This window comes from Dasypus novemcinctus, chromosome 1, assembly GCF_030445035.2.
Source record: "Dasypus novemcinctus isolate mDasNov1 chromosome 1, mDasNov1.1.hap2, whole genome shotgun sequence".
NCBI lineage: Eukaryota > Metazoa > Chordata > Mammalia > Cingulata > Dasypodidae > Dasypus > Dasypus novemcinctus.
In genome coordinates, this window is record NC_080673.1 from 122,642,791 (window position 1) to 122,669,625 (window position 26,835).

At 38.3% G+C, this 26,835-nt stretch overlaps 1 protein-coding gene across 4 annotated transcripts in view; it reads left to right on the forward strand.

The window, feature by feature from the left end:
• Nucleotides 1-26,835, forward strand: part of RASGEF1B (RasGEF domain family member 1B) — a 595,268-nt gene that overhangs the window by 197,157 nt on the left and 371,276 nt on the right. For all 4 annotated transcript variants that reach the window (XM_071215864.1, XM_071215856.1, XM_058296515.2 and 1 more), the window contains one exon: nt 18,689-18,742. Coding sequence is in view for 2 of the 4 variants with exons in the window: in XM_058296515.2 (XP_058152498.1) it covers nt 18,689-18,742 (54 nt within the window). In the remaining 2 variants the exon portion in view is untranslated. The remainder of the gene's footprint in view (nt 1-18,688; nt 18,743-26,835) is intronic.

Here is a 26,835-nt window from a genome sequence, read left to right on the forward strand (position 1 = left end):
AAAACATGGGTATGAGGAGTCAGGAACTGAGAATAAATTTAGTGACAATACCTCTCTGTATCAAGGAAATGCACAATCTTAGGGAAGGAGAATTGGAATAATTAGTTTGGAGAAAAATCCCTACTGTGTAAGGATTCATGGCCATGACAAGTTTCACTCATCTTGTGGAGGGATGTGCTCTCAGCTCCTATAGAAGGGTGAATGATGGCCCATGAAGGTATCAGGTCCCAACACCCTGGAACTTGAAATGCTACCTTATTTGCAAAAGGCTCTTTGCAGACATGATTAAGTTAAGGATCTTGAGATTGGGAGATTATCCTGGATTATCTGGGTGGGCCTGAAATAAAATCACAAGTATTCTTATAAGAGAGAGGCAGAGGGAAGCTTAAAATAAACAACCAGAGAAGGCAATGTGAAGGTAGAACATAGAGATATTTGAAGATGCTGGCCTTGAAGATTGGAGTGATGCTGCTACAAACCAAGGATGGCCAGCAGCCATTGGAAGCTGGAAAAGGCAAGGAGATTTCCCCCCAGAGTCTCTGAAGGGAGCATGGCTCTATTTTGTCCCATTGATACTAGATTTTGAACTTCTGGTCTCCAGAATTTTGAGAAAATATATTTCTTTTGTTTTAAGTCACCAATTTGTGGTAAACTGTCATAGCAAGTATAGGAAACTAGTACTGCTCCTCAAGGGCTTAAGTCAATTCGCAGGAGGGCTACAGCCCCATGCAGTGTTAGCAAACTGCTTTTTCCTCTGGTGAACTGTATTCTTTATTCCTTGGTGCTTTCTTTGGCTTTGCTGTCAGCTCAAATCCAGTGCCATATAGCCCAGTGGCAGTGTTTCAATTCCTTATGGCTGTGAGTGTGAAGATGTTTCTGCATGCAGGGCAGTATTTATGGCTTTGTCAGCTGTTAGCACTACACACATGGGCTCAAGATGATAAAGGAGTTTTAGTGGTTTATGAATGTTAAAATGTTAAAATGTTAAAATGTTAAAATGATAATACAGGGAACTGAGATACCTAGAAGAAATTCTTGGTTCTGTAGTAGTCAAATGGGACCAAAGAAGATAAAAATTTGCCCTTGGAGTTGCTGCTTCTCTTTGAACAAGGGTTCTTAACCTCTTCTGTTCCATAGACCCCTTTGCCAGTCAGGTGAAAACCACAGACCTTTTACTAAGTCCACACTATACTGTGTATTATTTAATAAGTACATGACACCCGCACCAACATGTCCCCACAGGAATGTTTTTTTCATTTTCAATTCAAACTCACAGACCCCTTCTTAAGAAGCTTTGTCTTAGAATGTCCTCTGGCTGCCTGCAACCTTTTGTGTGTGTGCGCCTTCTTGTCATCTTCAGTGACTCCATCTGAAGATGTGATTAAAGGGGTTTGTGTGTTTGTTTCTGTTCCTGCCCTGACTATGTGACTCAGTCAATTGATCATCACCCTGGCCTTAGTGTTAATATTTATTTCTGAAGAGTAAGACAGAGCTAAATATATTAAAGTATTAATATTGTTGCCATTTACAAAGCACTTCAAAGTATACGATTTTCATCTCTTCCTCAGAATAACCTTTATGGTAGGTGTGGAAAGAGTTTACTGTATTATGCTCTCTTGAAGTCTGAAGTCAGTGATTTAGTCAAAGTCTGAGGACCAATAATTGTTGGAATCAGGACGATTGTCAGGTTGATCTAATTCCTAGATCTATATTGCACGGGTCAGCAAACTACGGCCCACAGGCCACCTTTGGACCACTGCCTGTTTATGTATGGCCTGCTACCTAAGAATGGTTTCATACGTTATTAAATAGTTGAAAACAATCAAAAGAAGAATACTATTTCAAGAAACAGGAAAATGATGTGAAATTCAAATGTTAGTGCCCACAAAATAAAGTTTTATTGGCACACATCCATGCTCATTTGTTCATATATTGTCTGAGCGGCTCTTGGGTTACAATGACAGTGACCATATGGCCTGCAAAGCCTAAAACATTTGCTATCTGGCCCTTTACACAAAGTTCACTGACCCATATGATAGATGATCAATAAATATAGATCCTGGTATGTTCTCTCCCCTAGAGTGCTGGTGTCCCCACATTATCTTTGGCCTTCCTCATTCCTGACCCTCTTCCCTCTGTACCTCCCCCTTCCCTTCCTCCTTCATTCTTCCTCCTGCCTGCCTTCCTTCAATCACTTGTACATTCAGAAATCACTTATCAAGTCCCAGCTGTGTGCCCATCATTGTGAAAGAATAGGAGCCAAAGACGATTATGAGCGGGTCTCTGGCCTTAATGAGCCTACAGTACAGTGCAGAAGGAAAACCATGTGGGATAATTCTATAAAAGGGGTTTGTATAAGGTACAGGGAGATTTGGAGAGGTCTAAAGGATCTAAATTCCCAGATATTGAGGAACAATCTGTTTAAAGCATTGATTCGGTCCTGTTATTGAAAGTACCACAGCTGTTGACTCAAAAATTATACATGCTAATGTATACAGACTTTTAGCATAGTTGTCCCCACTTTTCTTTTAAAGTAAAAAAACATACAGAAAGTGTTCTGTCCCTCGTATTTGCCTTAATTCCTTCAATCCCTCTTCCTTTCAGCATTTCCTATGTCAGATTAGGCTACAGTGCTCTGGGAAAAACAATGGGAGGACCCCGAGTAGCTGCCTCCAGCCTTTTTGTTATATTAATGCTGATGGCTTTAGGGAGACTTGGTCTGCAGCTTTGTGGGGCAGAGCGGGTCACCATCCAGTGCCTTTTGTCTGAATATGTTGCATTTTGTTGTGTCCTCTTTGAGGCTCTTTGTTGCTTGGTTTTTTCCTCCTGGCACTAATTGGCTACCTTCAAATACTGCCATGAAGTGCATGAAATGTGTTCTGACAGCTTCTCCTCCCCTTTCCCCAGCGCCTTGCGTCGCTCTGGTCTCACAGGAGCCTCCTCGTCAGGGTCAGGGACGTGAGGGCGCAGCAAGGAGAATAGCTCCATCCTCTTCCTGGAGGTGCTGGTGGGTCTGTGTATGGGCTGCATCTCTGGTCTTATCATTCTCCATCTGTGCAGTTTGTAAACCGGAGTTTCTTCTGCACCCTGTAGAGTCTGAGCTTCCTGCTGGTTTCTATACCCAAAGGCTCTTCCTTAGTGTAAAATGTCAACCATCCATTCCCTGTAGGCAATGGGTTCTAAAGAGTAACACCTCTTCTCCCAACAGTATTTTCTTCCTAGGATTCACAGCTACGGCCGATTTCACTTTGCCTCTGTAACTATATATGTGTGTGTATGTGTATGTTTCTCAGTTTCTGTTCTACCTAACCCTTTTAAGAGAGTTTTTGGATCTCTTATAATTCACTATGAATGGAAAGACTCCTTAGGCTTTTAAACAATCTGAATAAGAAGAAATTACTATCAATGTATTAATAAACATTGACATTGATCTCATGAGACAAGAGCAACTTCACGTTGTTTTTAAAAATGGATTTAATATTGTACTCCGATGGTCTCAGAGTACAATGCTCACAGCATAGTCTACCCTAGAAATATTAATAGTTCTGAAAGTCCATGGTCTGAGTACTGGCTTGATTACTTACAGGTTAAGAAAACTTGAGCAAGTCACTTAAACTAATTGTTTCTTAGTGTCCTAAAATGAGTTTAATAACTATCTTATAGGGGATTGTTTCAAGTTCAAATGAACAGTGTGTGTTAGGGGCTTTATAAATTGCAAATTTCTATATAAATGTCAGAAGTATTATTAGTATTGTCACTAATTAAAACTGGAAATGCCAGGGAGACTGTTTCTTCTCTTGCAAGGTCATAAAAGGCATAGTGATAATCTGAGTCAACTTGCTTTGGGGGTGGCTTAGACCTGGGGTTCTAAAGTTATGGTCCCCAGCCAGGAACATCAGCATCACTTGTAATGTATTAGAAATGTAAATTCCCGGGCCCTGTTCCATGCCTCCTGAATCTGGAACTCTGGGAATGGGGTTCAGCAGTCTGGTTATTGTTGTTAACATATCAATTTTATTGATACATATTACTAAAGCATAAATCCATCCAAAGTGTACAATCAATGGTATTGGCATAACCACATAGCTGTGCATTCATCGCCCCAATCATTCCCAGAGCATTTTCAGTATTCCAATAATAATAATAATAATAATAATAATAATAATAATAATAAACCAAACAGGGAAGTGGATGTGGCTCAAGCGATTGGGCTCCCATCTACTGTATGGGAGGTCCAGGGTTCAAGTCCCAGGGCCTCCTGGTGAAGGCAAGCTGGCCCATGTGGTAAGCTGGCCTGAGTGGAGAGTTAGTGCAGCAAGATGATACATCAAAAAGAGACAAAGAGGAGAGAAAATAAGATGCAGCGGACCAGGGAGTTGAGGTGGCATAAGAGATTGAGCACCTCTCTGCCACTCTGGAAGGTCCCAGGACTGGTTCCCAGTGCTGCCTAAAGAGAAGACAAGCAGACACAGAAGAATGCACAGCTGGGGGTGGGGGGCGGGGGGTACATAAATATTTTTAGAGAAAAACAGACAAATAAAACTCATCACCTCTCAACTCTCTATGCTTCCCCTGCCATATATAGCAGGTATTGTTTCCTTCTCTCCAGTTAATTTGTATTTATATTTTGTAAAAACAGGCTAATACATGCAAGACCACCCATATTTGTATTTTACATGAGGTTCCATTATGTTATAGAGTCCCAAGTTACGTGTTTTAGCCTTCCTACTAGTAATATAAATGTCTTTAGGGTTGTCCTTTCAACCACTGACATAACCCTATAATAGTTCTGCTTGTCACAAACAGCATGATGTGCTCTCACCTATTCCATTCATTTCCAAAGATTTACAAACAATCTTTTAACCAATTCTGCACAGATTAAACCTCAGCTTTTTGTTTGCTACCTTCATTCTATTTTGTGGTGACCTGTATTCTAATTATTAACTCCATAATTTTACATAATATATTTAGTTCATAATAGTGCAATCATACAGTCAATGTCCTTTTGTGTCTGGCTTGCTTCACCCAAGATAATGTCCTCCAGGTTCATCCATGTCATATGCTTCAGGACTTCATTTCTTCTTACAGCTGCATAATATTCCATCATGTGTATACACCACAATTTGTTTGTCCATTCATCAGTTGATGGACACTTGGGTTGTTTCCAACTTTTAGCTATCGTGAATAATGCTGCTATAAACATTGGTGTGCAGATTCCGTTAGTGTCACTGCTTTCAGTTCTTCTGGGTATATACCTAGCAACAGTATTGCCAGGTCACATGGCAAGTCTTTATTCAACTTCCTTAGGAACTGACAGTCCTTTACAGTAGCTGTACCATTCTTCATTCCCACCCACAGTGAATAAGCGTTCCTGTCTCTCCAGACCCTTTCCAACATTTACAGTTTTCTGACTTTTTAATAGTGGCCAGTCTAATAGGTGTGAAGTGATATCTCATTGTAGTTTTGACTTGCATTTCCCTAATTGCTAGTGATATTGAACATTCTTTTCATGTGTTTTTTCACCGTTGGTATTTCTTCTTTGGACAATTGTCTTTTGCCCATTTTTTAGTCAGGTAGTTTCTCTTTTTATTGTTGAGTTGTACAATCTCTTTAAAACATCATGGATATTGAACCCTTACTGGATATGTGATTGCCAAACATTTTTTCCCATTGAGTCAACTGCCTTTTCACACTTTTGACAAAGTCCTTTGATGTTTAAAAGTGTTGAATTTTAAGGAGGTTCCATTTAACTAATTTTTTCTTTTGTGGCTCATGGTTTAGGTGTAAGGTTCAAGAAACTACCGCCTGCCACAAGATCTTGAAAATGTTTTCCTACATTTTCGTCTATGGGTTTTATGGTTGTCGCTTTTATATTTAGGCCCTTGATCCAGTTTGAGTTAGTTTTTGTGTAAGGTGTGAGATAGGGTTCCTCTTTCTTTCTTTTGGATATGGCTATCCAGTTCTCCCAGCACTATTTGTTGAATAGACTGTTCTGCCCCAGCTGGGAGACTTGACAGCCTTGTCAAAAATCACTTGACTGTAGCTCTGAGGGTCTATTTCTGAGTTCTTGATTCAGTTCCATCGGTCAATCTGTCTATCTTTATGCCAGTACCATACTGTTTTTACCACTGTAGCTAAGTGTATCTTTTAAAATCAGGTAGTGAGAGTCCTCCAAGTTTGTTCTTCCTTTTTAAGATATTTTCGGCTATTTGGCATCTCTTACTCTTCCAAATAAATTTGATTATTGACTTTTTGATTTCTGCAAAAAAAAAAAAAAAAGCTGTTGGGATTTTTATTGGGATTATGTTGAATCTGAAAATTAGTTTGGGTAGAATTGCCATCTTAACAATATTTAGTCTTCCAATCCAAGGACATAGAAGGCCCATCCACTTATTTAAGTCTTCTTTGCTTTCTTTTAGCAATGTTTTATAGTTTCCTGAATACAGGTCCTTTATGTCCTTGGTTAAGTTTATTCATAAATAATTGTTTTAGTTGCTATTAAAAATGGGATTTTTTTTCTGATATCCTCCTCAGATTGCACATCAGTGGTGTATAGAAATGCTATTGATTTTTGAATACTAACCTTGTATCCTGCCATTTTGCTGAATTCCTCTATTAATTCTAGTAGCTTTGTTGTGGATTTTTGAGATTTTGTAAATATAGGATCATATAATCAGCAAATATTGAAAGTTTTACTTGTTTGTTTCCCATATGGGTGGTTTTTATTTCTTTATCTAGCCTAATTGCTCTAGATAAAACTTCTAGCACAATACTGAATAATAATTGTGAGAGTGGGCATCCTTGTCTTGTTCCTTATCTCAGTGGGAAGGCTTGCAGTCTTTCACGTCTGAGTACAATGCTAGCTATATGTTTTTCATCTATGCACTTTATCATATTGAGAAAGCTTCCTTCTATTCCTGTCTTTTGGAGTGTTTTTATCAAGGGAGGGTGCTTTATTTTGACAAATGCCTTTTCTGCATCAATTGAGAGGATCATGTGATTTTTCTTCTTAAATTTATCAATGTGGTTTATTACGCTAATTGATTTTCTTCTGTTTAACCACCCTTGCAAACCTGGGATAAAACGCACTAGATTTTGGTATATAATTCTTTTAATGTGCTTTTGGATTTGGTTTGCAAGTATTTTGTTGGCAATTTTTGCATCATTAGAGATATTGGTCTGTAATTTTGCTTTTTCATAGTATCTTTATCTGGTTTTGGTATTAGCATGATATTGGCTTTGTAGTATGAATTTGGTAGAGCTCTTTCCTGTTCAATTTTTTGGAAGAGCTTGAGGAAGATTGGTATTAGATCATCATTGAATGATTGGTGGAATTCACCTGTGAAGCCATCTGGTCCCAGACTTTTCATCTTTGGGAGGTTTTGATGACTGTTGCAATCTCTTCACTTGTGATTGGTTTGTTGTGGTCTTCTCTTTCTTTTAGGGTCTTTGTATGTGGTTCATGTGTTTCTAGGAATTTGTCCATGTTGTCTACATTGTCTAGTTTTTTGGCATACAGTTGTTCATAGTATCCTTTTATTATTTCTACTATTTCTATCAGGTCAGTGGTAATGTCCTCCCTATCATTTCTGATTTTATTTATGTCTTCTTTTTTTCTTTGTCAGTTTAGCTAAGTGTTTGCTGATTTGTTGATCTTCCCAAAGAACCAACTTGGTTCTGTTGATTTTCTCTTGTTTTTTGTGTGTTTGTTTGTTTGTTTGTTTTGTTCTCAATTTCATTTATTTCTCCTACATTTCTTTCCTTGACTTGGTTTGGGATTAGTTTGCTCTTCTTTTTCTAGTTCCTCCAGGTATGCAATTAGATCTTCAATTTTAGCTCTTTATTCTTCTTTAATTTGGGAATTGAGGGCTATAAATTTCCTTCTCAGCACTGCCTTTCCAGTGTCCCATAGGTTTTGATATGTTGTGTTCTTATTTTCATTCATCTCAAGATATTTGTTGAATTCTCTTGCAATTGATTATTTAAAAGTGTGTTGTTTAATCTCCATATATTTGTGATTTTTCCCCATTTCCATCTATTATTGATTTTCATCTTCATTCTGTTATGATCAGAGAAAGTGTTTTGTATAATTTCATTCTTCCTAAATGTATTGAGACTTGTCTTGTGACTCAACACGTGGTCCATCTTGAAAAAGGATGCATGACCACTTGAAAAGAATGTATATCTTGCTGTTTTGGTGTGCAGTGCTCTATAGATGTCTGTTAGGTCTAGTTCATTAATCATATTATTCAAGCTCTCTGTTTTTTTATTTATCCTCTGTCCAGATGTTTTATCCAATACTGAGAGTGGTATATTGAAGTCTCCAGCTATTATTGTAGAGATAGCTATTTCTCCCTTCAGCTTTGCCAGTATGTGCCTCATGTATCTTGGGACACTGAGGTTAAGTGCATAAATATTTAGTAGTTATTTTTTCTTAGTGAATTGCCCCTTTTATTAATATATAATGACCTTCTTCATCCTTTATAACAGTTTTGCATTTAAAATCTATTTTGTCCAGTGTAGTATTGCAACTCCAGCTCTTTTTGGTTACTATTTACATGGAATATCTCTTTCCAACCTTTCACTTTTAACCTGGTTGTGGCTTGCTATCTCAGGTGAGTCTCTTGTAGAGAACATATAAATAGCTTATATTTTTTTATCCATCCCATCAGTCTAGGTCTTTTGACTGAGGCGTTTAAACCATTAATGTTCAGGATTATTACTTTAAAGACATTGCCTACTTCATCCTTTTTGTCCTTTGGCTTTCTTTTGTCACATTGTGCAATTGTCTGTGTTTTTACCCTTTAATTTACCCTTCCTAATAATCTCATTTCTATACTCTTTTCCAGGTCTCTTGCCCTTATGTTTTCTTTTGAGGCTGCAGCACCCCCTTTAGCATCTCTTTTAATTCCTGTGTTTTGGTAACACATTCAATCTGTTTGTACTGTTTGTGAAGACTTTGAAATCACCCTCGTTTTGAAGGACAGTTTTGCCAGATACAAAATTCATGACTGGCAGTTTTTCTCATTTAGTACCTTAAATACATCATATCACTTTCTTCTCTCCTCCATGGTTTCTGATGAGAGTTGTCACTTAATCTTATTGAGTTTCCCTCCTATGTGATGTTTTGTTTTTCTCTTGCTGCTTTCAGAATCCTCTCTTTATCTCCGTTATTTGTCATTCTGCATAGTAGGTATCTTGGGTTAAGTCTATTCAGATTTATTCTGTTTGGGGTGCATTGTTATCCTTGGATATTGGTATTTATTTCTTTCAAAAGGGTTGGGAAGTTTTCGGTCACTACTTCCTCAGACATTCTTTCTTCCCCTTTTCCATTCTCTTCTCCTTCTGGGATACCAGTAATGCATCTGTTTCTGAGTTTTGCATTGTCATTCAATTCCCTGAAACCCTGTTCCACTTTTTCCATTCTCTTCTCCTGTCTTTTCCAGTTTAGATGTTCTATCTTCAGAATCACTAATTCTGTCTTTGAATAATTCAAATCTGCTCTTATGAGCCTCTAATACATTTTTTATCTCCTCCAGCGTGTCTTTCATTCCCATCAGGTCTGTAACTTTTCTTTGCAGGCTTTCAAATTGTTCTTTGCTCACCTAATGTCTTCTTAATATCCTTTATCTCTTTAGTCATATTTTCTTTCAATTATTTGAGTTGATTCACACGTCAGTTGTGTGATTATCACTGATTAATTGTCTTAAATCCTGTATCTCTTTAGGATATTTGATTTGTTCCTTTGGTGGGCCATCCCTTCCTGTTTCCTACTATGACTTGTAATTTTTTGCTGATGTCTAAGCATCTGAATATGTTGGTTAATTTCATATGATGACCAATTTCTCTCTCTTGGCTAGTGTTTTTTTTCTTTTGTCACTTCTCTTCCTTGATATTTGGTTCAGTGTATTCTGTCTTTAAAATTGCCCATGTGAAGGTAACAAAGTTGTGCCAGGGACTCGCTAATGGGGTGCAGATTTTCTCCCAGGAGTTAGGATACAGAAAGACCAAAAGCTGTTTTTGTCTGTGCAATTTCCAGAATGGCCAGTGGATAGCACATGTTAGTGTGCTTTTCTGCAGAGGTGTTTCAAGCTCTGTTTTCCTGTGTTTTGGTCTGGCCAGAGCTCAGATCAAAGCAGGCTGTGCTGGCTGAATTCACTGAAGTGAAGCCCCCTGACTCCTCATTTTTTCCTTGTAACAGCTGACAGGGAGAAAGATGTCTATTCCCTTCTCAGTCAGCTACAATGAACCAGAGATTTTACCCCAGCTTAATATCTTGGGGGTGGGGATGGGAGCCCTTCATGGCCATCACTGGGGTTTGGTAACTCATGTTTGTTATTTTGTGTTCTTCATTTCTCTCTTCCTCACTCTCCTGGCAGTTGTGAAGCATTGTCCTTTTCTGCTGACTCCCAAAGCAGCTCCTTCGGACAGCTTTTGAGCTCTGTTTGCCTTATCTGACACCATCTTCCCACAGTTCCCCAGCAATATGTTTTAACAAACCCTTCAGGTGATTTTCATGTGCTAAAGTTTGAGACCCCCTGGCTTAGACACCATTATGTCCAGCTGAGTATATATATATGCTCTGTTTTTGTTGATGTCATTCTTCTGGCCTTCTTTTTCATATTTGAAGGGATTTTCAAAGAAGCAAATTATGCAGCTAAGATTGAGTTGTCACTATCAGTGGACTTCCTGTTCTGGAGCTGTGCCCATGCCTGCTAGCCAGATGTGCCATTCTTCAACATCGACATATATCCTAGGACTGCTGATCCTCAAAGCACCGTGTTTGCTAAATACAAACTTGTCTTAGATTATGGTGGGCTTAGGAAAAGTGTTTTCTATGGTGCCTCCTATTCAAGTAGAATAATATCACTTGAATAAGATAATAGTAAACTAGTCAGTGAAATTCAGGACTCGTGCACTGAGCTTTATTTCTGTCTGGCTACTAGTGAACATTAGATTTTTGTCTTCCCTCTAATAGTCATTAGTCTTCCTCATACAAACACCCAGCTCTTAACGGATCTAGGGCCTGCCCCTGGAGTGCCCTGCCAGATCTCAGAAAAAAACCAGGCACCCTACTGCACACTCTTGTACTTACCCATCATGCCCCTAGATTGCAGTATGCCATATATGTCATGATAGACAGGGAAATGGTAGTTACGTGGGTAAAGTGAAAATCAGAAAAACAGAACTATAAATTTAATTAAGTTTGAGGGAAAGTAGTAGGAAAAACAGTAGGAAGATCTTGGTGCTGTCATTTGGATCCACAAGGATAGGCACAGGATAGGTGTTCAGAAAATATTTACTGAATAAATGAATGAGGTATGAGTTTTGGATTTTAGAAGCTAGCTTAATTTATAAGCATCTATCCTATCCCAAATGAACAGACATTATGCCTTGATTGAGTGAACTATTAGATATGTTTAGTTTTAAATGCAGACATAAATAGATTTGATCTTTCCATGGTTCGAATTTCCTCCCCTCAGCTTTCCCTTAATTATCCACAAGTGTTCCAAACCTTCATTAGCTAAATAGGATGCAGATGATGGTCATTAGTCTGGGCTATAAATCCTGCTGACAGATTCAATGGCTTTTCACTTGGTTAATTGAAATTTTCAGTATTCATAGACTACAAGAAAACACTATAATTTTATCATTTATTTGTGGGTATAATTTTTTTCCTTTGGTTGATTGTGTTTTATATTTACAGTTTTTAAAAAAATAAATATGAATGCACACTTTGCCTGGAAAGGATACCACTGCTTGCAGGAGCCTGCTAGTGCATAAAGATGAAATGGAAATTCTTACTTAGTCTAGAAATCCTAGAATTGGCCAACTAAAATGTCTAAGAAATCATCCAAGTAATGTGCATCTTTGGGGATCATTGATTCATGTGTAAGAGACTCATATTACTTGTTAGTAATATGAGTCGGTTTAGTCCTGACATCTACCAGTGAGTAAGAAATCATCTAACATGTCCATGGGGTGCAAATTGCAGGTATCAAATGGAGATGCTTTATGCAGGCATCATTCCTTTAAATGGCTCTTAGCTTTCAATGTATTTGACCATTTATCAAAACTAGCTGTTTTTATCTGGTAGCATTTGGTTGAGAGTGAAACACATACACACACAGACACACACATATATAAAGGAACCACTAATGCTTGAAATAAAATTTTATAAATTGCCAGCCCAGAGATTCAGTTTCTGTATTCCTTAAAATCTACAATCCAATTCTTAAACAACACTCTCCTCTTCCCTTTAACCCAACTATGTTCCAATTTAATCAAGTAAGTGTCATATGTTTGCTGTTTTTCTAAATATAAATCTTAGTTATAGACATTACATGGCAGAAATTGACTCAGTAGAGGTACAGTGTATTTATTTCAATTTCTTCTTCACACTTAATTTAGTGAGAATAAAACAACATGGTAATAACTCTCAGAGGTAAACTTTTCCTTAAAAAGGAGAACACAACATATGGAGTCTCCTTACAGTATTTCAATCACTTTGCAAAACATTCCTACCAGTGAGAAACAAGAGAACAGCTCACCTTTAGGAGGCCTTTTTTTTGCAGGCTGTGCTGGATAAACCATCAATTACTGACTCTCCATCCTTGGGTCTGACTGAGGACTTATTAGTGTCCTAATAAGGGCACTTTTGGGTTGCTTTGCCTTTTTGCCCACTTGAAATATTTCTACAATTTCTTGTTCGTGTTATTTAAGGAAGGCATGTTTAAGCAGCTCTGTCTTCTAAATTATCCATTATTAATGTGTCTCAAAGGTAAATGTAAGGGTATTTTATACGTTATGCTTTTGTGGATCACCTGTAGAACCCTTTACACCTCAATAGATAATCAAGAGCTGACCACGTAATTTAGTTATTCAGAGAATGAAGGGAAGAAGTAGGCATGATACTCATCAATTTCCAAACAATGTGAATGACAAAATCCTTTTTCTCTCTTTTTGGCTAGGGCTCTCACTCTCATGAGCTAAAAGGAGATGAATGTGGGTTTCCTTTTTTCATAGTGAAGAATTCAAGACTTGAAGTCCAGTGATCCTTCTTAAGCTCATAAGGAGGTCTGTTAAATAGGGGCAAGAATTCAGCACCTAAATACCTAGATTTATTTATTTGCCAAAGACTTTATCATAAAAGACAAGAAAACTTCTTTTTTATATATATGTGTGTGCATGTGTGTGTGGGTGTGTATTTTTTTTTTTAGGTACTAGGGCCAGGTATTGAACCCAGGACCTCATATGTGGGAAACCAGCGCTCAACCACTAAGCCCTATTGGCACCCCTATCTAAGCCATATTAAGGGGTCATATTCATCTACAGTAAATCAGCTACAAACAGGATCTGCCATTGGCAAAATTGTGTCAACGAAAAGGACACTGGTAGATCCAGCAATGTACTGCACAGGCCTCCCTGTTGCTGGGAGTGCTGTGGGTAGACTCAGTTGTTAGCCCTCTCAGGAAATTGCTCTTGGGCAAATTTACCAGGATCATGCTCCCTTCCCAGTGCAGCCCTACCTTTTGCCCATGTTTGGGACTACTCTGTCCCAGCTTCAGAGCTCCCCATTTGATAGGCTGAGGCCTTTTTTGAGCTTTCACCACAGCCCAACTAATCCCTCTGCACAGTGCTGCTTCCTTCCCTTTCCTGATATGGAAGGGCATGGGGTGGGGGAGGTGATCCAAAATCTAATTGCCATCTCAGAGTTTGCTTTTCAGGCCACCTAACCTGCTATCTGTGTCTCTGGATCTTTCCTGATCACTATTAATGCCCAATCTCCTCAAGATCTAAGTCCTTACTTCTCTCTTATCAAAATGTGCTTTTGAAATTATTTAAAAAAACAAAATAATTTGGATAGATTTATGCTTTATTAATATGTATTGATAAAATTGATTTGTTTAAAAGCAATAAGAAAAGTACAGAAAATCTGCTTATAGGAAAGGATTTGATAAATGTATTCCCTGTAATGTGTAAAAGACCTATGAGCTGTAATACATGAAATCTCCAATTTCCCCCTCTGTCGTGAACCTTACACCCTAGCATGGCTTGTGGATTTATTATAATTCAAAACCTTGTGCTTAAAACAGAGCCCTAAAAGTGAAATTTCAGGCATCAGTACATAAGGGAACAGAAGTGAGGTCTCACCTTTCTACATCCAATTTGGAAAATTGCTAAAACTCCCTCTATAATACTGTTCACCCCATGCTGGTCACCTCACTAAAAGGTTTGGAAGTCGGTGCTCTAGAAAAGTCATGGTGCTTTATTGTGCTGCGCTCCTGTGACAAAGGTAGCATTCCACAAACTTTGGTGGAGGTGACTCACTGGGAACTTCCTCTTTAGTAGAAAATATTGATGCAATAATCAGGAAGGTCACGGTGTGAGCAAGTCACTATGTTTTTAGTCTCTTACTTTCAGTAATTAAAGTGAACGTGTTATTGGAAGGCTTAGAAAGTCCACCCAAAGTCATTCACAATAGCTGCAATTAGAAAACTGGAGCGTCAGTTAAAGTCTTTCGTAGGGAGCAGAATGAGACTGACCAAACGTGTAAATAAAATCCCCCTAGAGAATTGTTACACTAAGGACACATGCTATCACTGACCCATGCCTTACTGCTTTCACACCCATTCCAAGTATTTAGATTTCACTGTATATATGTCCTTTGGCTCAAGTGGTTCTTTCCTATAAATGTAACATTTAGAGCTACTTGTATTAATTTTTTTTTCTTTTTAGTGATGCTAATTTCACTGATCTCTCTCATTTCTCCTCCAAACATGTTTCCCAGGTCACTTGAGACTCTTCTTGAAGGTTGAATGGTATTGTTTAATTTTGAAGATCATTTCCCCTGAGGCTACAGCATTAATGTTTGAATCCTTAGATGTGTTCCTTAATTTACTCTCCCTAGGCTGGTAGTGCTGGTTCCTGTTGAGCTTAGTTAAAAATACAATTAGCCTCTCTTGAGGTGTCCCCACATGCAGTCTTCAGTAGCTGGAATTTGGGTCTTCCCCAGTTTCTGACTCCCATTCAGGACAGAGAATAAGGCTTGAATTCTTGGGCAGAGAAATTCCCCCCGCCAGACTTCTCTTTCCTGGAAAAATTTAGTTGCGCTAGCCAGGGAATTAGGGTCATTTCTTCAAATAGCTCCATTAGAGTTTAGATCAGTGGTTCTCAACTAGCGGTGATTTGCCTTCCAGGGATAATGTCTGGAGACATTCTGGTTTTCATGACTGGGTCAGGGGTGGTACCATTGGCTTCTAGTGGGTAGAGGCCAGTAAAGCTATGAAACATTCTAAAATGCACAGCAAAGAATGATCCAGTCCCAAATGTTCATATGCCCAAGCAGTTCTGTTTTTAATATTGCTTGATATGAAGGAGAAACCCTGGTTTAGATCAATGAAATGGTACAGCCAGACTAAGTGTATAATAGAAAATAGACATGTGCTAAATAGAGAGAAACTGGATTTCACTGCTGTTTAGGAGTACTTTCTCTTGTCCCCTTAGCTTCACTTTGCAATGCATGTGAGGTGGCTTTTTCAGCATCGTGCTTCCAAACACAGTGTTATAGTGTTTTGGGATAAGGACTACAGTTTTGCCTGATGTCTATTTTTGTTTGTTTGTTTTGTTTTTGGGTCCATGCAGTCCATATTTTTTGGAAAACTTCCTCATGCCAGGCACTGGGTTAGGTAATGGGGCTGCTGTAACGACCAGGTCTCGTTGGATCTTTACCTTCCTGGAGCAGAAATATGGCCATGAACATTAAGTCTCTCTCAAGACATGGGGCTCCTGTGTGCAAATGAGTAAAGATGACGAAAGGACATAAGGAAGGCATTCCATGGCAAGATTATAAGTAGGGCGGCTCACTGTAGCATATGGAGGGCACTCTTATACATTTTTCTCCCTAGGTTGTTTGTTACTGGCCTAACTGTTAAAAAGCCCAAGAATATCTTTCTTTACACCCTGAAGAATACAATAATGAGAAATGAAGATACACTTGGCAGTAGCAAAGGACAAGACAGGCTGGAATTTACAGGACTATACCCAGTCCTTTTCAATACCTGATGCCATTTTTCAGGGTTAAAATTACATCCATGGGACAGAGCAAGCAAGGAAGATTGAATTATATGCCCTCCTCCTCCTTCAGAAAAATGGCGGCTTTTCTATGGAAGCCCTTTTCTTTCTTTTCTTGACAATTTTGCTATGTGTTGCTATTCTCTATGTACTTTTTATCTCATTCTTTTTTTTTTCTTTTGCCTTTCCTCTTTTCTTCTACCACCAAAATTCTTCCCATCTTTTCCTTTACTTAAAACTCTCTTAATAGCATTTAGTCCTTCCATCACAAGAAAATAAAAAACAAATAAAAATTGCCAGCAAACAAATTAAAAATTTCAACATAATTTTTTTCATTAAAGACTCTTTTCTGTATGTGTATCCACATGTTTGTTTTCTGTCCTTTAGTACTGTAGGTTGCTTGAAGCAGAATGTGTGCTCTTTCTTTCTAGTGCTTGTTCTGCAACAAAACAAAACAAAACTCTATGTTAGGTGGTCAATATTTTTATGGTATTGTATGAGGAAAGAGTAGGAGAAAGTTTAGGTACATTAGATCTTCCAGCAATACCAATTTCCTTATTTTTCATACATTTCTTTTGACACTATCCAACCATTATAAAACTACCACTATAAATATATGTGTGTGTATATATATCTATCTATATACATACACATATATACATAAACATACAAACATTATATGTGCATATACTTCTTTGTGTATAATGCCTATATACAAAGGTTTATATACATATCTATATACATTAATAATGCATATTTAAGTATATGTTGCATATATATATACACACACACAAGTATGTTTATTGCAGCATGGTTTGTAATAGCAAACAAAACAAAACAAAAACAAGAACAACAACAAAAGAACCAAAACCTGAAAACTGTCTGAATTTCTACCAATAAAGGAAAGAATAAATAAATTATGCTCTTTCCATATTATAGGATGTTATGTAGCTGTTAAGAAGAATGAGTCAATTTAGATGAACTAACCTGGAAAGAAGTGGATAACATGCTCTTAAGTAGGATAGTATGATCTCAAGGAAGAAAAAAACTTCTATATATACATATGTATTTGAACAAGAATTTGTGAAAGGATGAACACAAATTTTTATTTGTAGAAGAAGGGATTGAAAAGGGATAGACTCAATAATATATATTACTTTTTGTAATTAAATGAAAATAAAGTAGAAAGGTTCACTGAAAAAAAATCTCAATAGTGTTTGTATGACTAACCACAGACACTCTTCATAGGATAGTCTATCAGGAACACATTTACATGTAAATCTCAATGTGGCCTTGAAAACTGTATTATTCGGCCAAAGGGGTGCTGATGCAAAATACCAGAAGTCTGTTGGCCTTCATAAAGGGTATTTGTCTGGGGTAGGAGCTTACAGATAACAGGCCATTGAGCATACGTTAACTTCCTTCACTAAGTCTTTCGCTACGTGTTGGAACAAGATGCCTGCCGATGTCTGCCAGGGTTCAGCCTTCCTGGGTTCCTCTTTCCCAGGTCTCTGGGTTCAGGTTCTCTGTTTTCTCCACAAGGTCAGCTGTAAACGATAAGGCTCTCTAGGCTTTGCATCTCTCCACAAGGTCAGCTGTAGACTATCAGGCGAACGGCTCTGTATCTCTCCCTGGAGTTTCTGCCATATCTATTCCTCTGTGTTCTTCTCCTGGCTCACGTCCTCTCTTCCCAGGGCTTGCTTTTCTTTTCTCTGTGTGCTTACTTCCCAGGGCTCCAGCTCAAGACTGCAGCATCAAACTCCAAATCAAAACTCCAACATCAAAATTCTAGCATCAAAGCTCCAACTCTGCTCTTTGCCATATCTTTTGTCTGTGAGTCCCCACCCACCAAGGGGCAGGGACTCAATGCCCTACTGATGTGGTCCAATCAAAACCCTAATCATAATATAATCATGCCCAGGTACAGACCCGTTTACAAACATAATCCAGTATCTATTTTTGGAATTCATAACTATATCAAACTGTGACAAATATCAAAGTTTCTTTTTAAGTGATTGATTATGTCGAGCAAATATATCCACAAATGTATAAGGAGTCACTCATGCAGAGACTAAATGTGTTAAAGAAAGTAAAGATGAGAGAAAAAGTCCTGAAACTGTTTTCAGACTCAGAAATCTCTTAAAGAGGGAGAAACTCTATCACTCAGGTTTATAACAGGCACCATTTGAAATATTTTTGTCATTTGACTCTCTGATATTTTGCACATACCTTTTCATGATAAAGAGAGAGGGTATAGTGTGCAGTTAAGAAGATGGGCTCTGGAATCAATTGTTTGGCTTTAGTTCATGACCTAACTCTAGCCCAGCTATGTGATCTTTGGCAATTATTTAACCTAACTCGCCTTCAGTTACCTTGTTTGAGAAATGGTGATAATTAAGAGTTCCTACCTCACTGGATTGCTCTTGACCCATAGTGAGTGTTCTCACTTGGAAAGAATGGCAGTGGGAACAGTAAAGGACACATTTTAAAGTCCAGAGAAATCAGTGGAGTCATGGGAGGCAGTGCCTACCTTAGGACTGGAAATGAACAGAACAGGGTCAACATTATTGTACTTTGATATCTTTAATGTGTTTCCTACCTTCCTATTTTGCAGACCAGCATTTTCAGCACATTGGCCAATGAGAAGTCCTTATCTGACTGCAAAAAGGTAAGTCAGCCTCCAAGATTTTAACATGCTGCCAAAGTAGTAGAAGGCTTAAGAATTGGTGACATTAAATTAAAAACCTAGGATATCAGAGAGAATATTCTGAGAGATTACCATGGCCTTCTTTCTTCAAAGGTGAAAATTTGAATGGTTCTTCTTAAGGATGTGGGGAATCCTGTTACCTTTTGACAGCATTTTGTTGTAGCAAAGCAGTGATTCCATATATTTCTATCTTGCTATAATCTGACATTTTATTCTGCAATATGAGCATCAAGGGAGTTCAGGGCATGTTGCGTAAACTTCATTGCAGGCTTTTATATCTTTATTTGCAAATTTAAATCTAATAAAACTAAACCTAATACGATATAAAAAATGATTTTCTATTTTGGAAGCTGATCATATAGCATACAAATCTGGTTTGGATTCACCACAGTCAAGTTTGAGACATTGTCATGCTTTGCAAAAGGATTAGCCTCCCTCTCATCTGAAGGAAGACGTCCCTGTAATAGATCATGTCTGAAGACTGCCTGCCTTAGCAGTGTGTCTAATTTCTTGCCTTAGCAGTCCAGAGGTCACTTTTATTCACCTCTTTAATCTCAAGTTTAACTAGATCTTTTCCTTCTTGGGGACAAATGAGTGATTTCACAGTTCAAAGAACTCAAATAAATTCTTTGACACTATCTATTGATATGGAAAACCAGGTGTGCAAAGCATTGACCTATGCATAATATCATAGTTACTTGGCATGATTTAGGTTTTTATACCATGACATGCTTTGTTATGCTGCTTCCACTTTTAATATTGCTTGATTTGAGGGAAGTGGCAGCAATATTTTCCTTTAACGGTGGTGTGAGGGCTGACTGCTCTGAATGTCATTCTTTTCATTATTTTGATAGTTTTTGATTGCCTATTAAGTCTCTATCCTGATTGAGCTGGGCATTTGTCTTGTTCTCTGTATGGAGTCATGTGTCTACTTATGTTATTCTTAGAATTTTACTTCTTAGAAAGGGATGGGACTTTAGGGGTTCTCTTTCTTATATTGTAGTATTTTTAATTTTTGTAATTGTATAACTTTATGATTTAAAATAGGATGGTCTTAGTTTTCCTGATCTGCTAGCACAACCACCACACATTGAGTTGTTTTGAGCTAAAACAGGGGAATTTATTGGCTCACAGTTTTGAGGGAAGGAGAGTCCAAAAATGAGGCTGCTTTCTACTGGGAATGATTTAGGGAACCTTAGCCTGTGTCCGTGCTTCACATCACATAGTGATATCTTTTCCTTTTCTTTTGGGTTCCACTGACTTCCTTGTTTTAGCTCCTCCTCATGGCTTTCTCTTTCTATGTCTGGGTTTCTCCTGCTTATAAAGGCTCCCAGTAATCTGGATTAAGGCCCACCCTGATTCTGAGCACTCTTTTTCTCTTAATTTGCTTTGGGCCAAATTGGGCCAGGAGACTGTGCAGAATAAAAAGTTAAAATAGTTGCTACAGGAAATGTGAAAAATACTGACTAGGGACAAGTAAATATGTGGCAGAATGCCATTGGTGTTATAGGTGATATTTGGAAACCACTGTTACAAGTGTGCTGTTCAGTACTTTTATTTAATTATCCCTTCAATAGGCTAAAAGAAGGAAAATTCCATTTTTCCCTTTTATGCCTCTTCCCTCATTAATGTTGAAAGTCATTTCATCCTTGGAGAAGAGCAGAATCAGGAAGTAGTAATGGGTTTGGCCCTACTTGAATGGGGGGAATCCAGGCTGATCACAAAGAACATCTGGCACTAGTCCTCATGAGGAAGCAAAAAGAGAGGCAGTACTGTGGTATAGGGAATCTGGTAGTTGAAAGTCTTGCTGACAGTCGTCCACTGGAGCCTTTCATTTCCTTAAAGACATCATTGACTTCCAGTGTCTGCCATGCTGACCTGGCTCTTCATGGCCTGGGCATGGAGACTTAAACTGCACAAAGGAAAACTGAAAAAATATTTGAGCTGTGCCCCAATTTCTTGGTGGGTGTGCAGATGCTCAGCAGGTTGGGATCTCCTCAAGCTGCAGCCTCACAAATTCTCACAGGTGGGCAGTGGGGTGTGTTGGGGAATGCAGAGGAGGGAAGAATGGGTGAGAATCCAGGGGCTGGAGAGAGGACATGGGGGAAACATGATTCTCTTTTATATCCATGTGAATGATTCATTGAGTATGAATGTAGGACATTATAATTATTCCTACTCTTTTTTCATTTTAATCAATCAAAATAATTTATTAACTCAGTTCTGTTACACAATTTATTTACTACCTACCTCTCCCAATCCTGTGTCATGTACAAATTAGAGTAGCATTCTCCCTGTGACTCACTTTTATTCATCCATTCATCATCCAGTCACTTTACAAGTGTTCACTGAGCACTGGCTAAGTGAATGCACCAAAATATAATGGTGAGCAAGTTAGACATGAATTTTATCCTCATAGAATTTATAGATAGTAATTTAACAAGTAATTAGCAAAATTATGATGGGATATTATATGTTTGGGGGTTATGAATCAAATACCAGGAGAACCTAACCTAACCTAGGAGTTAGGGGACAACTTTCTCAAAGAAGTGACCTTCATGCAGAGCCAAAGAATGAATGGAGTCTTGCTATGTGAAGACAAGGCAGAGACAGAAGAACCACAAGTGTGAACATCTGAAGATGAAAGGTGGAAACTAAATAAAGTTCAGAGTGTCTGGAAATTACAACCTGAAATGAAGAGTGGTAAGAAATGAAAAAAAAGGGAGCCAGAGTGTGATCATGGAATGCCTTATAAAACCATATTAAGAATTTAGATTTATTCTAAGGATAATGAGAACTTTTTAAGGAACTTTGAACTAGATAGGACAGGTGTGTGTGACAAGATATGATTTTTATTTTAAGATAACTTGGCTGCAGAATGACAGAAGGAGCAATATTTTAGACATGAAGTTTAGGTGTAATTCTACTATAAGAATTCAGGCAAGAGATGGTAGTGGCCAGGATCAGAACAATAGAAGTGGGGATCAACAGATATTTGGGCAATGAAATCATCAGGAAATGATACTTGTTTGGATATACAGGAGGGGAAATAGCTTAGGATGATTCCCAGATTTCTGGCATGGGCAACTGACAGAACAAGGGTACCATTTTCTGTGTAGGGACCATTTGTACAGGACCAGATATAGGGAGGAAATTGATGAGTTCAGATGGGTATATGAAAGTACCACCCAGTCGGTGGCTGAATACATAGATTTAGAATTCATTAAAGCATTCTGGGCTGGTAATATGGATATAGAAGTAATATGCATATAGAGAATAATTGAAAGAGTAGGAGTGAATGAGATTGTCTGGGAGTGGTATGTAGAGTGAAATGGAGGAGGGTTTACATAAAAGATCTAAGAGAAGACTATGGACTTTTGAAGGAATCTGAAGTGAGAAGACAGAACCTTTATGAGATTGTGTGAAACCAGAGAATGTGATGTTACAGAAGTCAAATCAATAAAAAATGGTCAATAAAAAAGTGACAGTCATAGCATTAAAATGTTTGCTGAGAAGTTAAGTAAAATAAAGACTGAAAGCTATCCATTGGTTTTATCAATACTATAGATTGTTGTTGGCTTTAGTGAGATGAAAGTAATGAGTGCAGAGGTCAGATTGTAGTAGTTTTAGGATGGTTTGAAAGAAGGAAATGGAGATGGTAAAATAGTCTTCTTTAGGGAAGTGGACTTGGCCCAGTGGTTAGGGTGTCCGTCTACCACATGGGAGGTCCGCAGTTCAAACGCCCGGCCTCCTTGACCCGTGTGGAGCTGGCCCATGCGCAGTGCTGATGCGCTCAAGGAGTGCTGTGCCATGCAGGGGTGTCCCCGTGTAGGGGGGCCCCACGCGCAAGGAGTGCGCCCATAAGGAGAGCCGTCCAGTGCGAAAGAAAGTTCAGCCTGCCCAAGAATGGCGGTGCACACGTGGATAGCTGATACAGCAAGATGACACAACAAAAAGAAACACAGATTCCCATGCCGCTGACAACAACAGAGCGGACAAAGAAGAACCCGCAGCAAATGGGCACAGAGAACAGACAACTGGGTGGTGAGGAGGGGAGAGATTAAAAAAAAAGTCTTCTTTAAAGGAATTTGCTGCAGAAGAAAGGAGAGAGGTGCATAATAGGAAGGGGGTGATGGGGTTGAGGGAGGATCATTTTGAAGATGGCGTAGATTTGAGCATGTTTAAATGCTGCTAGAGAGATGACAATAGAACAGGAATGGTGAGGATCCAAGGAGAGCACAGGGAGAATCCATTGAGAGAAGTCCTTGGGAAGGTTCAAGGCTTTGGTTATCAAAGTACAGGAGAATATAGATAGATGGATACCTCCTGCCCTGTGACTGGAGGGAAAGAAGAAAGAATAGAAGTCATGTGGTTAAGAGTTATGGTCAGGAAGGAGCCCAAACAGGGTCATGCCATTAGCTGACTCTGGTCAATTCATCTATTTTTTCTTTTTCTTTCTTTCATTTTTTAAAAAAATTGGGATGATTGTCAACCAGATTTGAATTTAGGTATAACTACATTAGTCATCTAGGAGGTAGATTATTTGGAAAAGAATGTTATAAATTGCTTACGTAATTGATATTTTTCAATTTCATAGGCAGGGGAATCAAGAGGGATTTTGGTAGATGTATGTTAATATAAAAAATGTATATACTGTTTCTACAGTGTTTATTTAGTCTACCAGATATTCCTCCACAATAATTTGCATAGATGGTACCATTTATGAGATTAGTGATCCTGGGGTGATCTTATCTGTTCGAATAGGGTCTATTTTAGAAAAATCACTCTCAAATCTGCGTCCCAAGTAATAAAATCTCTCTGAGTTTTATGTCTCTGTTTTTAACTGGCTAGAGGTATTTTTCACCTAGATGTACCACAGAACAGGCCTAAATGCAAACAAATTCTTTCATATATTTTCTTCTATTCTGAACTTTCTTTTCTGACATTCATCATCTCATTTAATGACTTCACCATTCCAAGCTAGACACCTTAGTGTCATCCTTGATCCCTTCCTTTCCTTCCATCCCCACATCCAACTAGTTATCATAGCCTATAACTTGCATCTTTGAAGTGTCCCTGGAATCTCTCCATCATTTCTTCCTTTGCCTTTTCATCCCTCCTTTGGAATGCTGCTCCCTACTCTTCCTGATACCAATTTTCTCCCTCTCCACTCCATTTTCCCAGATGCCACTGGACTTTCTGAAAAACAACCAACCAACCAAAAACAAATGAACAAACTCACTGTTCTTGTCAAAGCCTTCCTTGAAAACATCTAAGTGATTTCAATTTTACTGAAAATAATTTACAACTTCTCTCATAACTTGTGAGTCACCTCCATGATCCCCAGCCTCATCTCTTGGTACTCCACCTTATACTCTAGGCTGGAGGCCTTAAGGCAGGGGTTCTTAGCCTTTTTTGTTCCACAGATCCCTTTGCTAGTCAGGTGAAAACCATGGACCCCTTACTAAGTCCACACTATACTCTGCATTATTTAATAAATATATCACACCTGCACCAACACATCCCCGCAAGAATAATGCTTTTTTGAATTTCAGTACAAGCTCACTAACCCCTTGTTAAGAACCTCTGCCTTAAGGGGACTGTTCCAGAATGTGAAACTCTTTGACAGTCCTCTCTTCCTGGAATGCTCTCTTCTCCCTCTTGTCTGCCTGGAAAACTTTTACTCTTCCACGAAGAGAACTCATATTGTTCTTTCCTTTCCAAAGACTCTTTTGATCTCCATGGGATAGACTGGTAGTTTTAGCTCCTGGGGTCATACAATTTTGTACTTACTCCTAGTGTAACACCTAACAACCATGCCATTAATCTAAGTCTTGTCAAATGTTTATCATGTTCCCTGCCCAGTGAGAAGTGCTTTACATGCATTTCTCATTCAATTCGCATAACAATTTAGGCAGGTAACATTATTATTCCCATTTTACAGATAAAGAAATCCAGGTCCAAATGTTGGAGCGAAGACGCAAATCTAGACTGTCTGACTCCAGAACCCTGGCTTTTAGCTTTCAGTGTTTTGCTGTTTCTTTCTCCCACTATTTGTGGGATTATAAATGCTTATTTCTGTGTTTTTGTGCCTAGCTTCCTCCCTAAACTATCAGTCCTTGAAGGTGAAGAACAATGACTGATTCTATTAGCAGCACAGAACAATACCTTGCAGGTAGTAAAAATTACTGGTTTATTCAATGAATGGATTTGCTATATACATGATTATCATTTTATGTGAGATCATTCCAAGACCATTTTTTTTCTAAAAAGCAAGAAATGCTTTTTAGAGCCTTTTAAGAAGGAGTTGAGAGAAGAATATTATATTTGGGATTTATGAAGATGATTTTTGCACTGAAATATGGTGTTAATGAATAGATGGGGGGGATTGAAATGTTGAGTGTAGCCAAAGATACCAAATCCCTCCAGGGGTCCCTCCTTAGAAAGCCATAAGAACTGCTGCTTATATTTTCAGCCAAGACCAGTTCACTCCTTAAAGTGGAAAACCTGGAAACATCTAGGGGAGATACATGAATTCTATCATTAATTAATGATTATTTATGGTGTGCCTCCTCTTGCAAGCCAGTTGTTATTGTTAACATGTTATAGAGGAAAAGTTAATGTGCCAATACATGAAATGATTTACTCCAGATCATGTATTAAGCTCATGTCAGACTATTAGAGGATCGGCCTAATTCATATCTTCTAATCTTTTCCTTCTGTAACCCCTCCATCCTACACTACTACTCTAAGAGTTGGCATTTGGGGGATGTGCATCAGGGAATGGACTGATGAGCATCTTTAAACATGCTCTACAGCATGTCATGCCACCAGAATTGTGTTCATTGGTTTTTATGTCTTTGTATCTTGACACTTTTATAACAGCTACTCTCACTGAAAGATATTTGGACGTAGCTATTTTGACTCAGTTTTCATGCAGGGCCATTCTGACGTTGCACAGTTAAACTTGCAGCACTTTTATTTGAAGGTAATGTGCAAAACAGATATCCTCACGCCTACTCAAAGGCTTGCTCTGTCCCTGACTCTTACCCCCTCCCTGACCTCTACCACTGGGGCACAGATCAGAGGAAGGACTTTTGGATGGGTATGGGTGATGGATGGGCTGAGGGTCAGGGATAAGAAGGGTTAAGAGTCAGGAACGTCTGCTTTACAGATTATTTGGAAATGGAAAAACAGTGATTTTTCTGGTTTGGCATCAAAATGCTCTGCTTCACTTTGCTGTTGCTTCCATCTACATATGGTAACCTAGAATCCCTAACCAGAATCTCTGTCTATAGTAATAGAAATATGTTCCTCAGTTTGGAGTTTATTTTTTAAATTCAACTACCATTTTGATGATTTACTATAGGTTTGAAGATTAAGGGAAAGCCATGTGTCTCTTTCTTTCTGTTTGTCTCACCCTACTGTCTCTCTCCCTGAACTTCTGTGTCTTACCCATATAAATGACAAATTTTTAAAAAGTAGAATATTTGGAAAACATATTCCTATGATATAAAAACTATTGGCTTTGCCTCTAATTGAGAGGCAAATCCTCAAGATTGGGGAACGGACAATGGACTAAAGTAGATTTACTATTATTCTACTATAGATTTATTGTTATTCTAGCAATGGAAGAACTGTTATCATTGATTTGGAGGCAGTGGCCACCAGAGAGAGGGAAAAATAGGTGTAATATGGGAGAATTTTCGGGACATTAGAATTGTCCTGCATGACGCTGTAATGATGGATACAGGTCATAACTTACAAAACTGCACAGGACAGAGTGTAAACTATAATGTAAACTCTAATCCATGGTTAGTGGCAATGCTTCAATATGTAGTTGTACTATCATCAATTGTAACAAATGTACTACACTAACAAAAGATGTTAATGTGGGAAAGTGTGGGAGGGGGAGGAAGGGGGCATATGGGAATCCCTTATATTTTTTATGTAACATTTATGTAATCTAAAGTTTCTTTAAAATTAATATATATACATATATACATATATATATATATATATATATAGGCTTTGGTTTAGATGATGTGGGAACC